At 39.5% G+C, this 13,485-nt stretch overlaps 1 protein-coding gene across 8 annotated transcripts in view; it reads left to right on the top strand.

The window, feature by feature from the left end:
• KCNH1 (potassium voltage-gated channel subfamily H member 1) overlaps positions 1-13,485 on the top strand; it is a 185,401-nt gene that overhangs the window by 85,482 nt on the left and 86,434 nt on the right. For all 8 annotated transcript variants that reach the window (XR_014581811.1, XM_083829400.1, XM_083829401.1 and 5 more), the window contains 2 exons: positions 2,229-2,428; positions 6,047-6,299. Coding sequence is in view for 7 of the 8 variants with exons in the window: in XM_083829400.1 (XP_083685526.1) it covers positions 2,229-2,428; positions 6,047-6,299 (453 nt within the window). In the remaining variant the exon portion in view is untranslated. The remainder of the gene's footprint in view (positions 1-2,228; positions 2,429-6,046; positions 6,300-13,485) is intronic.

The following is a 13,485-nucleotide window of genomic DNA, read 5'->3' as shown; positions in this document are numbered from 1 at the left end:
GTCTGAAGTGGTGTTTGGTGCCTTGTAACAAAGCTTTATTTTGAACAGGATAAAACATCGGACCAAGATTTCTTAGCGATAATCTTTTAGGAAATAAGTAAAATCATGGAAAATCAAGGACCATCCCTGAAGTGTTTATGCAGCCACTGGAGACATAGATACTTAAGTACAAGCTGTGTGTCTAAATACCATTTTTTGTATTTGCTCCAGAGAGTAAGTTATATGGCAGCTTTCCAGCACATCAGACACTTGAAGGCAGACTGATGAATTGGTCCTGAAAGAGGAGCTCAGGATTTGTTAGAATTGTCTCTCAAAGCTGAGCTCTGTACCTTGTTCTCCTTTTAATAGTTGCTTTTATTTGTGCCATTTCTGATAGCAAAATCCCTGGATCTACATCTACAGAAATAGCTGCAATTGGCTAAAACCTGAGATTCCTGTGCAGCCTTTAACCTGTCTAGCATTCCAGAGGTGTTATGGAGCCTATCTGGCTTGAGAGCCTTTCATAGTTAATTCACTCAGGGTTTGCACTGTGGATACCAATATTTGTACTTCATAGTGCATCCTGATCAGTTTAGGGGACTGAGGAAGCAAAGAGGTAGCTGTGCTGACTAAGCCAGGTAAGTGCCCCCAGGTCCAAGCTCCCACTTGTTGGTACAAAGGGGTAGTGGGAAAAGGGGGGAGCTGGTCCCAGCAGGAACTCATGAAAATCAAGAAGTTATACAACATTAAGAAGGAATTCTGTAGAGGAACAGCTGGGTAAAGACCTTGAGCTAGTCTAATTTTAAATTGCATCTCTCGATGATCAGGGAAAAAACAGTCCTGTAAGCTTCTCCTGCATGTTATTAAATTTTATTTTTTTTTTTTTTGTTGGTCATAAAACCCTAAAGAGTCTTAGCTGGCTTATGGATATCTGACTACAATGCTGACCTGAATAAATAGCTGCACTCTCAAAGGAATGAATGAGGAAATATATATATTAAAAAAGAGGGGGTGAGGGAGGAAGTAACAGCAAAAAGGGGGATTTAGATAAGGCAAAAAGCTATTTTTTTTAATAAATATGATTTTCAATTATTTATTTTTATCTCAGAGTGGAACATATATGATACTGACAATTCAGTGCCTGTTTTAGGGGACAGGAAATGATAAAGAGGAAGAATGTCCTCAGCAAACCAGAGCACTTACTGGTGGCTGTCAGCACGTTTGCTGTCTGACTGTTCCTCTCCCTGACTGCAGAGTCAGCCTCTCACCTGCTTATCGCCAGCCTGATTCCTGACACAAGAAAGCTCCCTGTGAGGTTTCCTGTCCGTCCCTTTCTTTCAGAGCTGGATTAGCTGAAATAGCCTCAGCCCCAGCCTCTGCAAGACATCAAAACATAACCACCAAGACTGCCACCAACCTCCTGTCCCATCTGGGGCTTTGGAAGGTGGATTTTCTTGAGTCTTGTGCCTTTTCATCTACTTCCCTCCACTACTGGAAATACTGCTTTTTTTTTTTTTTTTTTTTTTCTCACATTCATTATCAAACACATTTTGATCTACCAGCTGGCTTTGTATCTGTGCCCTGTGCAGACAGAAGAGCAGCGTGGCGGTCTGCGTTTGAGGGCTTTAGCTCTTGCTTCAGGCCTTGCTGTTCTTCTGCCCGAAGAATATAAAACATAATGTGAGTTTTTATGTATTATTAAACTTACATCTATAAATCACTGACCCATGGTAGCTGTTTATTACATATTCCATCTTCTGCTTTGATGCATTGTTGTTGTCACACTGAGGTGGGTAATGATGACTCGGCTTACTACTGTGGTAATGCACTTAGAGCTTGGAAATCTGTCACTGATGGCATTTCAACACAGGCACTATAAACCAGAGATGAAATTTTAAAGTGTCTGCTGTCAAGCAATTTGTCTCAAAATTCTTGTTTCTTCTGTTGTGGTTCCGTAAGGGTTTGAATGCTACTGAATTGTTTGATGGACAAAGACAAATAGTTGTGCTTCGGTAACTCTGTGCTGCAGGCCTCGTCGTCACAAAAGCTGGCGGAGGTCCTCAGCTTGTAATGCTAAATCTGACCTCCAAAATGCTTGTGCTCATCAGGCCTCCCTAACAAAGCACCAAAGTTGCATGCGTTTCAATGGACTTTTGGCATTTCTTGTCTTTTACAGCACACTGAACATACGCTAATCAACACAACATATTATTTATTATACCTAATGTTTTTCTTTTCTTTTTTTACAGCTCTTCTGTATGCAACCATTTTTGGTAATGTGACAACCATATTTCAGCAAATGTATGCTAATACGAACAGATACCATGAAATGCTGAACAGTGTCCGAGACTTCCTAAAGCTCTACCAGGTCCCTAAAGGACTGAGTGAACGTGTGATGGATTACATTGTTTCCACCTGGTCAATGTCCAGAGGAATAGATACTGAGAAGGTAAGTAAATTAAACTGCAAGGAAACAATTCACATCCTGAAAGCATTGTATTAAAATAAACAGGAGGTACTTCCTTAGTAAAGACGACAAATATTCTTTAAATAGTACCGGGTAGCAGCTTCCCTTAATTGTAAACTCTCAACTACAGCATTTCAGCTATTCTGTCATATCGCCACTTACATTAGTGGTAAAAGTGCATATGTGTTGCTGGTGATATCGCATGAAGTAATATAAAAATGAGTGAAAGAGCTTGGTTTTCAGAAAATAAAATAACTAACTAAGTTCCAAGTTCTAGCACGACCTCAGAATTTCTTCAAATGAGATTTTAATGCAATTTTTCTGTTATAAGAGGTTGTTTGCAAGTATGGGGGCCTGAATGCAAAGTATAATTTGTCTTGTCTTGGTAGAATTTGATTGGAATATGAGAGATACAATAATGACTTCCAGATTTCATTAATAATAATAATGTATTGTTTGAAAGCTATCTTATTTGAGGTGAATGTTATCATCCTAATTCACTGAATTTACAAGTAAAATTTCTATTGTGTTTTTTAATGTAGTAAATTGCCATTCGCCAGAACAAATGTGCAAAGCAACTACTTTCTGCTCTCCTGTTATTTGCCAGGTTTTATGGGGATAGATACTGTTTTTCTTCTGCTTGTGAAGAGATGTAGTTTGGGAGGGGGTTCATTCAGGAAATCAGATCAGTGCTCCAGTCACCAGCTTTCTGCTTGTCTGCTTACTTTCGTATTCAGACCTGTAGATGCTGGAGTTAAAGAACAAACAAAGTCATTTCTGTCTAGTTGTTAAAGTGTCGTTGTGGAAGAGTAGAGCAGATGTGGCCTTGCACTGTGCTGTTTGGAGACTGCTGGGTACAGGAGGTACTGTTTGCTTTCCTCAGTGGTCTTCAGCATATCTGCCAGTTAGATCCCAGATTGTGATTTTGGGAAGCACTCTCTAACACCAGCTTTCAGGAATAAATGGTATTGTAGTGCTAGATAGTGCTGATTATAAGCTGCTCTGTGTGTTTTCTCACAAAATGTCTTTGTGTGTGGTTGTGAGCATTGAGGTAGGCACATTTGGGGAAGGTGAAGAGGCAAGACCTGAAGATACACAGTGTAAGGAACGCTGGTGCTTTCATTCACTCCTCAGTACAAGCTTCTATCATCATTTTAATGTGGCAACAAGAAAAAATTGCTATGTAAAACAAATTTGTTTTAGCTTATCTTCAAAGTCCATTCTTGTTTTCCTCTGATAAGAGGAGAAATGCTTTAGGAATGCCTTTAGACACAGCGGGATAACCAAACCAAGCACAACTCACTGTAGCCTTTGAAAATTACCTTAATAAATAGAAAAAAAAAAAAGTCTCAAATTATCAAAGCATCAAAGAGCATAATATGGAGTTGATTTCAATAACCGGTGTGTGCATAGCTGAACTGCCAGTGGTGATGACCATAAAACCAAGAAATCAACTTTCATCTGCATTGCAAAAGCTAACACAATGTAAGACTGACTAATGGCTCTGCCAATCCGTAAATGCTCGGGCCTGAGCTCCATTGGTTTGATGCCTATGTATAACTCCTCGGATGCCATGCAATGAATAAAACATGTATTGTTCCTGTGATAGAACAGCGGTAGTTGTGCTGCTGTGTAATGTAATACAGTTTTCTACTGGTGAGGCAGATATTTAAAGATGAATTTAACACAGAACCAATCTTTTCACTATTTTGTAGGCCACAAATTTGTCAATTCGGTGTTAACTGCAGGCATGCCAAGGAGTGAATAATCAGCTGAAAGCAAAGTCTATAAGTCTAGTAAATGCCACTACAACAAAATTTAACCAAGAGCTGCTGAGATTCTAAAATTAAGTCATGATGATCTGGTTTATACCTCCCATATAAATGAAAATCTTCTGCTGTTTGTAACTTTGAGATGTGTTTAATTCCTCTTTATTTTTATGAAGTCTGGAGACAACTTCTATTAAATGGAGAATGGAAAATTAGCTAACTTCCTCTTAGAATGAGAAACCAGAAGGTTTTTGGATAAGAGCCTCTTTTTAAATGTTCTCTTGTATATTCAGGTTTTCTTATTACTATTTCTATTACAGCAGCCCTTTGTGTGTGTGATGTTCAAATGACAGTGAAGTGTACTTGTGTATAATTCTGGTGCCAAATATTGGCAAGCATCTACAAATACAGAATGTTTTTGCTGCCAGAATAAATGAGATAATTGCAAAGACAGCTATGGCCACTGCCTATGTTCCATGTTTAATGCTGGTCTTTCTGTCCCGACCCATTCCTGTGAGCCTAGAAGTCTGGGAACTGGCAGGTTTGGGGGCTGCTCGTTGTAGAGCAGGTGAGAGAGATCATCCATGAGTGACCTACAGTTAATTGCTATAGAAATATCCCTTTCAGAAGTGATATCCGTAATAGCAGGTCTGCTTGGAGGTGGGCCAGAGATGATTTTAGCAGTGGTAGAGCCATTTGCTCTTGGAGTAGCAAGCCTAACACCTGGTGCCACTGCCTTGCACAGAGTTATGAGCTTAGTTCTTTGTTCAGAGATCTTGCACAGAGCATCACTGAGGGTGTAGGCATAGCCATTGTGCTTCATGTGTTACCTTCACGTTTTCCAGGAGTGTTTGCATCAAAGCATCCATCTCCTTCCATCCAGGAAAATGTGTGGGAGTAACTCTGAAGCTCACCCAGGGTGTTCCTTAATTGGATGAAATAGTTATTACTGGGGAAAAATGAGGCAGACGCACTACTCAGAAAGTGTTCTGCAAATAATGCATCTCGAGATGTACTTCATCACAGTCTTTATCTTACAAGGATTTTGTCATCCTTGTTCACGTTATGTGTTTACAGAGTTTTTGCCAGGAACTTTTAACCTGTACATGTAGTAGTGATTCTGTATTCTTTCCACTCAGCTTTCTCTATTATATTAAAAACCTTAAGAAATAGTCCTGACCGGTACCACTGTGCTAAGCATTGATTTATGTACCCTTGGGAACACACATCATCAATAGCCAAAAGTCATGCAACACAGTATAATACCTGAAATCCCTTCTTGTGTGAGGGGAAAGAAAAAAAAATAAATCTGGTACTGCCACTGAGGAGGTGAATTTGAATACATATCTGCAAACCTCAATATTACGAGCTAATGAAACTAGCAATATTTTTTTTTTGTAAAGGGTTATGAGGTTATACTTCTTTCTATACAACTGTTCTCACACTTGGAAAATTTGTGCGGGTTTTTCACAGAATATGTCTATCTAAATAGAGACCTACCCACTAGAAATGATCCCTTCAGTAGGCTTTTTTCCACCACTTCCCGTACTGATGTACAGCTAATTTTTTGTCTTAAAAACCTGAGACCTTATCAGGGTAATTCAATATCCAGCAGAGCATGTTGCCGAGATGAAAACATTATTTTCCTTCAAGTATTGTAAAGTAGACTGAGTATTGTGGCATATGTGTACCTATAGAAATAGGAATATGGACTGAGATTAGAAGTCTTATGGGGAGGAAAGCATTTCATAAACCTGTGTAGTAAAACAGGGATAATCATGTGGCACTCTTAAGCCACACGCAGGAATTGATTGCCCAATTTCCTTTTCAGGTTTTGCAGATATGCCCTAAGGACATGAGAGCAGATATCTGTGTGCATCTGAACCGTAAAGTTTTCAAGGAGCATCCAGCCTTCAGGCTGGCAAGCGATGGGTGCCTTCGAGCGCTTGCCATGGAGTTTCAGACAGTGCACTGTGCCCCAGGAGACCTGATCTACCATGCCGGCGAGAGCGTCGACAGCCTCTGCTTTGTGGTTTCAGGGTCTTTGGAAGTAATCCAGGATGACGAAGTCGTTGCTATATTGGGTAAGTTTCACAGCTGATACACACGTTGTGTACAAGTATAGATGCACAGAGAGTTTTTATAGCCTCTTCTACTCAAGCACTTTCGTTATTCTTTAAAAAAGCTCCAGTCAGGTTAGCTTTACCACAGCATGGTGAGGTATATTTTAATGAATTTGGCAGCTCTATGGCATTAAACATTTGTTGTCTGTTGAAAAATTGAAAGAGAAAGGAACAAATACTTGCTTAAGGTCGGTCATACAGGAACACTGCATAAAGTCATCGGCTTGTCCTTCCTGTTCCACGTAGGTAAATAGGAAGGGCAATCATGTCATCTCCAGATTGCTCCAACTCTGTTTCTTCTGGTCAATGGCAGCTGTACTTGAGCACTGAGATACTCGACATTCTTGGGGTTGTTCCTTCCTTGCCACATCTCCCTTCATTAGAAATTCCATTTAGAATTGCAGAAAACTTAAAGTGCCGGGCCTCCCACCCCTCTGATAAAAATCCAGTTTTGCTGAAAATTTTTCAGTTAGCTTGATTTCAGATTGTGTGTTGATCTCTTAAAGACAAAATAATATAAAATATAGAATATATAATAGTAAAGAATACATATAATGATCACAATATACAATCATATATAATATATAATGTATGAAATATAAAAATTTAAAGCCGATCTGCATTAACTTGGAATGACATTTTTAGTCCAGAGGCACTCAAAAGAAGCTGACAGTGCTGTGAACAACATTCTGAAGTAAAGCTAGGAGAAAAGAGTGAGATTATCCAATAGATGCAGATAAATGATGGGGTGGCTACAGCACTGAAAAGGTAATACTTATCCTTTGATTCTGTCAGACCCTTTTGTGATAAGGTAAGTTCTCACGGTGGCTTTATCCAGTACCTGTCACTCATGGCAGCCTGGCAAAAAAGACAAAAACTTTCTAAGTTTAAACTTCGTGATCACATACAGCCAACTCTAAAAGGAATGTCTACTGGAAAATGAGGGGGCTAATAAATATGCAGAGTTCACTTTTCCTCTACTTCTGAACAGGTTTGCATATATAGCATAGTGTGAATTTCATGTCCTGAGGAATCAAGTTCATGATATTTTGTACTACACAGGAACCTAAAAAGGTGTAAAGTAGTGGGGTAACTAGTTCTTTTGTGTTCTGGAATCGGTTGTGTAATTCAGTGCTGTTTAATACTAACAACTGCTCCCAGGTGCAAATACATGCTGAGCGGAGAATGGATCGAGAGCAACCCTGAGGAGAAGGACTTGGGGTTGTTGGTTGATTAAAAAATCAACATGAGCCAGCAACATGTGCTTGCAGTCCAGAAAGCCGAATGTATCCTCGGCTGCGTCAAAGGTTGAAGCCCTTCTACTTTGCTTTTGTGAGACCCCACCTGGAGCACTGTGTTCAGCTCTGGGCCCCCAGAACACATGAAGGACACAGACCTATTATAATGAGTCCAGAGGAGGCCATGAGGATGCTCAGAGGGCTGGAGCACCTCTCCTATGAAGACGGGCTGAGGGAGTTGGGGTTGTTCAGCCTGGAGAAGAGAAGGCTCCAGGGAGACCTTACAGCGGCCTTCCAGTACCTAAAGGTGACTACAGGAAAGCTGGGGAGGGACTCTGTGTCAGGGGGTGGAGTGACAGGACAAGGGGTAAAGTCTTTAAACTAAAAGAGGGGAGATTTAGATGAGATGTTATGAGGAAATTCTTCACTCCGAGTGCGGTGAGGCACTAGCACAGGCTGCCCAGAGAAGCTGTGGATGCCCCATCCCTGGAGGTGCTCAAGGCCAGGCTGGATGGGGCTTTGGGCAGCCTGGTGTGGTGGGAGGTGTCCCTGCCCATGGCAGGGTCTTGGAGTTAGATGGTCTTTAAGGTCTCTTCCAGTCCAAAACATTCAGTGATTTTGTAAGTTGGACATCAAGAGCTTACTACCTTTTAACATACTGAGCTGCCATGAATTAACATGGCAAATGTTAAAGCCTCTCAGTTTGGGTCATCTTGTATCCCATGATGCCTCCTCCTGTGTCCATCACAAGGAGAAAAGCTCAGGAAAAACTTGCTGTTCCATTTAATCAGTGTGAGTTAAAAAATATTGAAGCAGGCAGCAAAATGCCTTTTAAAGATATGTTTCCTCCTAATCTTTAACAGTACTTTCCATGTTTTATCATGATGTTCACTTTAGAAAACGTTCAGCCCAGGTTCCTTGAAAAATCAACGTTAAGGAAACCTGAATCTCTGCTGCTGCAGAGTGATGGCTACAGATAAATGAGGCTGATCCCTTGGTATTTGAATGAATAGAAATATTTTATGTTGTTTTTCTCCCGGGACAGTAGCAATTGATCCTTTTCTCTCCACACCTTTTATTGGAAATTTGGAGTCAGTTCTCTGGCTGCCACAGAAGTTGATGCTCTGTCATTTTCTGTGTAAATCTAGTAGTTAGAAATGAAAGCAAAATGAAGTGGGTTCAGTGTGATTTGGCAAGATTTTGTTTTGGATAAACGTATATCGATTTTTGCATTTCAGTTTCTTCTGGACTAAGGAAGATTTTTTCCCCTCACTCACGTGTACACACACACACAGAGGTTGTGAAGCCATCCATTGGAGATTTTTCCATCCAGATAAGAAATGATGTAGTTAACTGAAGTTTTTCCCTATTCTGAATCAGGAGTTTTCTCCTTTAGAACTGCAGAACTGCATAATGTAAGAACCACATTACTGAGGATGCTGCAGGAGATAGGACAGGATTTCCTGCCTAACCTCTTTGCAGTCACAGTTTTCTTATCAGTAGAACAGCAACGATTTTTTTTTTTTTAAATTTCATGTTCAGCTAAACTTGCCAAGCATTTGATAAAAGCATACCAGATAAAACGAGCACTCAAGGAAAAAAAATAAATTCTGCATTGTACAAGAAACATGATTGTTGGTGATCATTCAGGCAGAACAGCCAATTCCATAAGTTTTGTTTGCCAGTCACAATGAAGCACAGCTCTGAACATCTGGCATGTAACAGCTAACCACGTGAGGAATTCTGTAGGGTAATTTCAGTTAACAGATACGTCAGAGTGACTGTAATCTCCTCACAGACATTCTTGAAATAAAAATAAAGTGTATAAATTATCCGAGGTGAATTATTTTCTCAGCTTTGGCTGTCACTTAATAAAGCAGCCTTTGCAATTTGTAATGTAGCCTGTATCTTCCGTACAATAGAGAAATAAATTGCATCTCTAAATTACTGTGTGACTGCTGCACAGCATTACATAAACCAAAGGTAAACTACACTTAAGCCTTAAAGGATCCAATTCATATGAAAAATTTTCAAGTTTTGAAATCAGTTAGCCTTGCAGGCTAGGATATAAATGTCTATCATGTAGCCTTGGAGTTTGGAGTGTAGTATGTGCAATTGTGTCCTTCCAGATTGGTTCTAATACCCATGTGAGAGGTAAATTCTCAGATTAGGCTTATGTTCTTATAACAAAGAACTAATTTTGACTGACTTGGGTTAATGCTTGAGTTAGAAGAAATTGTACATGGGTCAGAAGTGAAAAAAAGTACTCTTTTTTTTGTGTGTCACCTAAGATTGCATTCCCTATTAATTTTACTCAGAGATAAACACAAAATGTATAAATTTCAAAAAAAAAAATAAATCTCTGCAATGTTTACAGTAAAAGTTTAAATAAATTGAGGTACTTTGTATTAGGTTTGATTTGTTGGGATGAAAGATACATTTTTTTGAATCTATCCAAAATTTCTACTGAAGCTAAGAAATTACTAATGTTCATGTAACACAATCTTTGGACTTGATGTATCAAAGAAATACAAAATAATAATAACAAAAATAAAAAACACCCCCAAAATAGAAAATTGCCTTTAAGCAAGGTGATTTATGTATTTGTGATTCATTTTAATATGAATGAGGAAAAAAAAGCAAGGCGTTGCAAGGCAAGCCACTGTACCACTGTGTTTTTTTATGTTAATGTGTAGGTTATGAGAGGAATTAAGTAGCAGTGATGATTAGCTAGCGGGAAGCAGCCTGGATGAAATACAATTCAGTTTTCTGTAGCTCTCTCTTCTTCCATTTATACCGTTGTTATTGCTTAGGATGAAACGCTGAGGTACACTCATCACTTTATGGAAGACAGAGACAAATCACCCAGTCCCTGCCCTGAAGAGAGCTGAGCAAAGCATAGGTCATGCAGAACTTCCATTAAGAGGCTGTTTTCAACTTGGCTTTGCTTTTAACTTTTCTAAGCCTTACCCATTTGGGCTGTTGCTGCTTTATCCGTCTGAGACTGACTTATCTATTTGAACTACTGCTGCTTAAAAACTTCCCCATTTATCCAAATGTGGTTAGGGGAAATGAGTTAGTTTGTCGCTGCTAAAAAACAATCAGCCATTTATGTGCGCTTCATTTGGCAGCGCTGGTTTCTCTGCTTTGGAGCAGACCCTTCGGGCCGATCCCCTGGCCTTCTGAAAACCTGACCTTGTCACAGGTCATTGAAAAGTTAAAATTTACTCATGCTTAGGAGAGATTTGCTGGATTTTAATGTCATGAGTATTTTGAAAAGATTCCCCCTGAATTAAACGTGTTTCAGGCAGGGGCCATAAGATCTGGCTGCAGCCTTCTTTGAGATATGCAGGGGAAAAGGTAGTAGGAGCATGAATTAAGCCTGCCCTAGCTAGTTGTTGTTTCTTAATTTAGGAAAGCTTGAGAACCAGAACTGTCTTTCAATGTACTTTTTGTTTTTTTCACATTATGAAGGTATGCATTTCCTTAATGCAGCATGAGAATATAGTTGTTTAGAACTGCTGTAATCAAGAAACTGCTAGAAATCTGGCTGAGCAGATGCTATATGCCATTGCTGAGGCTGATACGGCACTTACCTGACGCCTTCTAGTCTGGACCTTTTTAATCTCTCCTCACAGTTATAAGAGGAAGTACTGGTTCTTGTGTTATGTCTCCAATTGCATGTGTGCATCAGAAATTTATGTAAAATTGTAATAATAATAAAATAATGAAGTAGTAGTAAACTTCTTATAAATATTTTCTAGAAATACAGTGAAAGAGAGGATAGGGGGCCTTGTTAGAAAACAATTTAAATTGTGTTGATATAAATGTACAAATACCTGAATGATCAAGAGTGCCATTTTTGATTTTAGTAGAAAATCGATTCTAAATTAGAAATGCTTGACCTGGTTGTACTCCAAGACTGAACAGAAAATCCCTCTTTTCTAGTATAGCTGAAGGAAACAACTGATTCTTGAACCCAGGTTGGATCCGACCCATTCTGTTTGAAACTGGGGTCATCTTTGACATTTGGAAAAGCGTTTCAGTAAAAGACTGAAACCGAGAGATGAACCTTGAAATTAGGGTGACGAGCTGTTTTTCTATAAAATAGCGTCTTGTACTTAAATTTTCAGACCGCTGCAAAAGTTGTCAATTAATGACTGCCAGAGGGCCTGACTAGGCAGCAATTCTTCACTTCTGTGAGTTGTTCAAAGTTGCTGAACTGCAAGGGGGGGGGGGTTGTGTACACGGATAGCAAGACTGGAGGTTAGTCTTAAAGATTTGATTAGACTGGGAGCCTTTAAGCCTTTGTTTAACAATTAAAAAAGAAAGCCTATAAAACCACTGTGGTCTTCAGAGCTGAGCAACGGATGAGAAAAATAACATTTATTAGAAGGTTTAGTTTAAAAAGAAAAACAAAACCCCCACAGAAAACAGTTTATCCCAAGAGTAAAGCAATTTATTCCCAGGCCTTACATCCCAGCTGTTTTGCATTTATTGTGTTTTTGCTATCCTTATTTGAGCTAAGAATTTTCAAAGGAATAAACTTTTTAATTGACTTTTGGTTTAGCGAAGAGTATTAATGAATTATATCCCATGCTGTTCCACAGTGGTGTTAAAATTTGTTCCGTGGACCCTGTTTAGAGATCAGCTATTAGTATTAGTGGAATGATGTGTGATATAAAAAGTCAACAGAGACCTTTATATGTACACTTAGTTTTCCCACAGGAGACTGCTTATAAAATTTCTCAGATTTCAGGCAGGTAGATAGGATCATTCCTTGTTTGCCCTGAACAAGAGTAAAGGGTCCCAGTCTCATCGGCAGGTTGGAGAATTGTGCACAGCTTTTGCTGTGCTGTGCTGATCTACAGCCCGATGACTGTCATAGTAAGTCATCCAAAAGTCATAAGACAACATGAAGAAGATTAAGCTTCAAAATAGATTTATTAATCCGGCATCGCAGTTCAATAAGAAAATGATCGTTCCCCATTGTGCATTGTCCTGTGATTTGGTTCCCGGCTGCCTTGTTCCGAGTGCATTACTGTGCAGTTGCACACAGGAATGCCTATAGGTTTCCTTGGTACAGCCACAGGCTTGGATGACTTGTAACTGACAATGGCCTGAGAAATAATGTGAAAACATTATTTGTGTCGTGTGTGTGCTGCTAAAATGCATTCTGTTTGTGAATGGCTGTTCATAAGTGATGGAATCAGCAGAAGACTAGGTATAATTTCCCCTTATGTAATATGGCCCCGGCACTTGAATGGGAAAGGGGAATAAGAATAGAATACATTATTTATTTATTTATTTATTTGCTTACTTATTTATTTCCCATGTCACTGGGTTCAGCTGAGATTAATCATGGCTGAAGAGATTTTTGCACCATTGCATCCTGTGGCTAGCTTGGTTGTAGCCTGGATTGCACCAAACAGATTGGGGCAGACCTGCCTGCCTAAGGAGGGAAGGATTGAGACATTTTGCGCTCTCCTCATTCTCTCTCTCTCTCTCTCTTTTTATTTATATATTTTTTCTATTTTTAAATCATGCTTATGGGGACTTAGTGGAAAGCCATTAAGATGGTTGATCTGCTTTTAGACTTATACTTGCTGTAGCCATCCACAAGAGCACATCCCTGAGTTTCGAACCCTGTAGTACTGGTCTGCTCTGTAGTCTTTGACCAGCTACTGCAGCAATTTCCCTTTTTTATAGTTGAAAAAAATGATCATGACCGTAATAGGGCAGAGGGACTTAAATGGCTGAATGTCAGATGTGACCGTGGCTGCGATGAGTTGGGAACAGTGTTGTCCCAGTACTGTACATGTGTGTCTCTGCAAGTGTACAGTGGCTGGTGGTTATGCATAAGGCATCTGCTAAAAAGAGTTGTATCCTGTGTCACAGTGTAGACAGAA

This window comes from Anser anser, assembly GCF_964211835.1.
Source record: "Anser anser genome assembly, chromosome: 3".
Taxonomy (NCBI): Eukaryota; Metazoa; Chordata; class Aves; order Anseriformes; family Anatidae; genus Anser; species Anser anser.
This window is presented reverse-complemented; position numbering and strand designations above follow the sequence as displayed.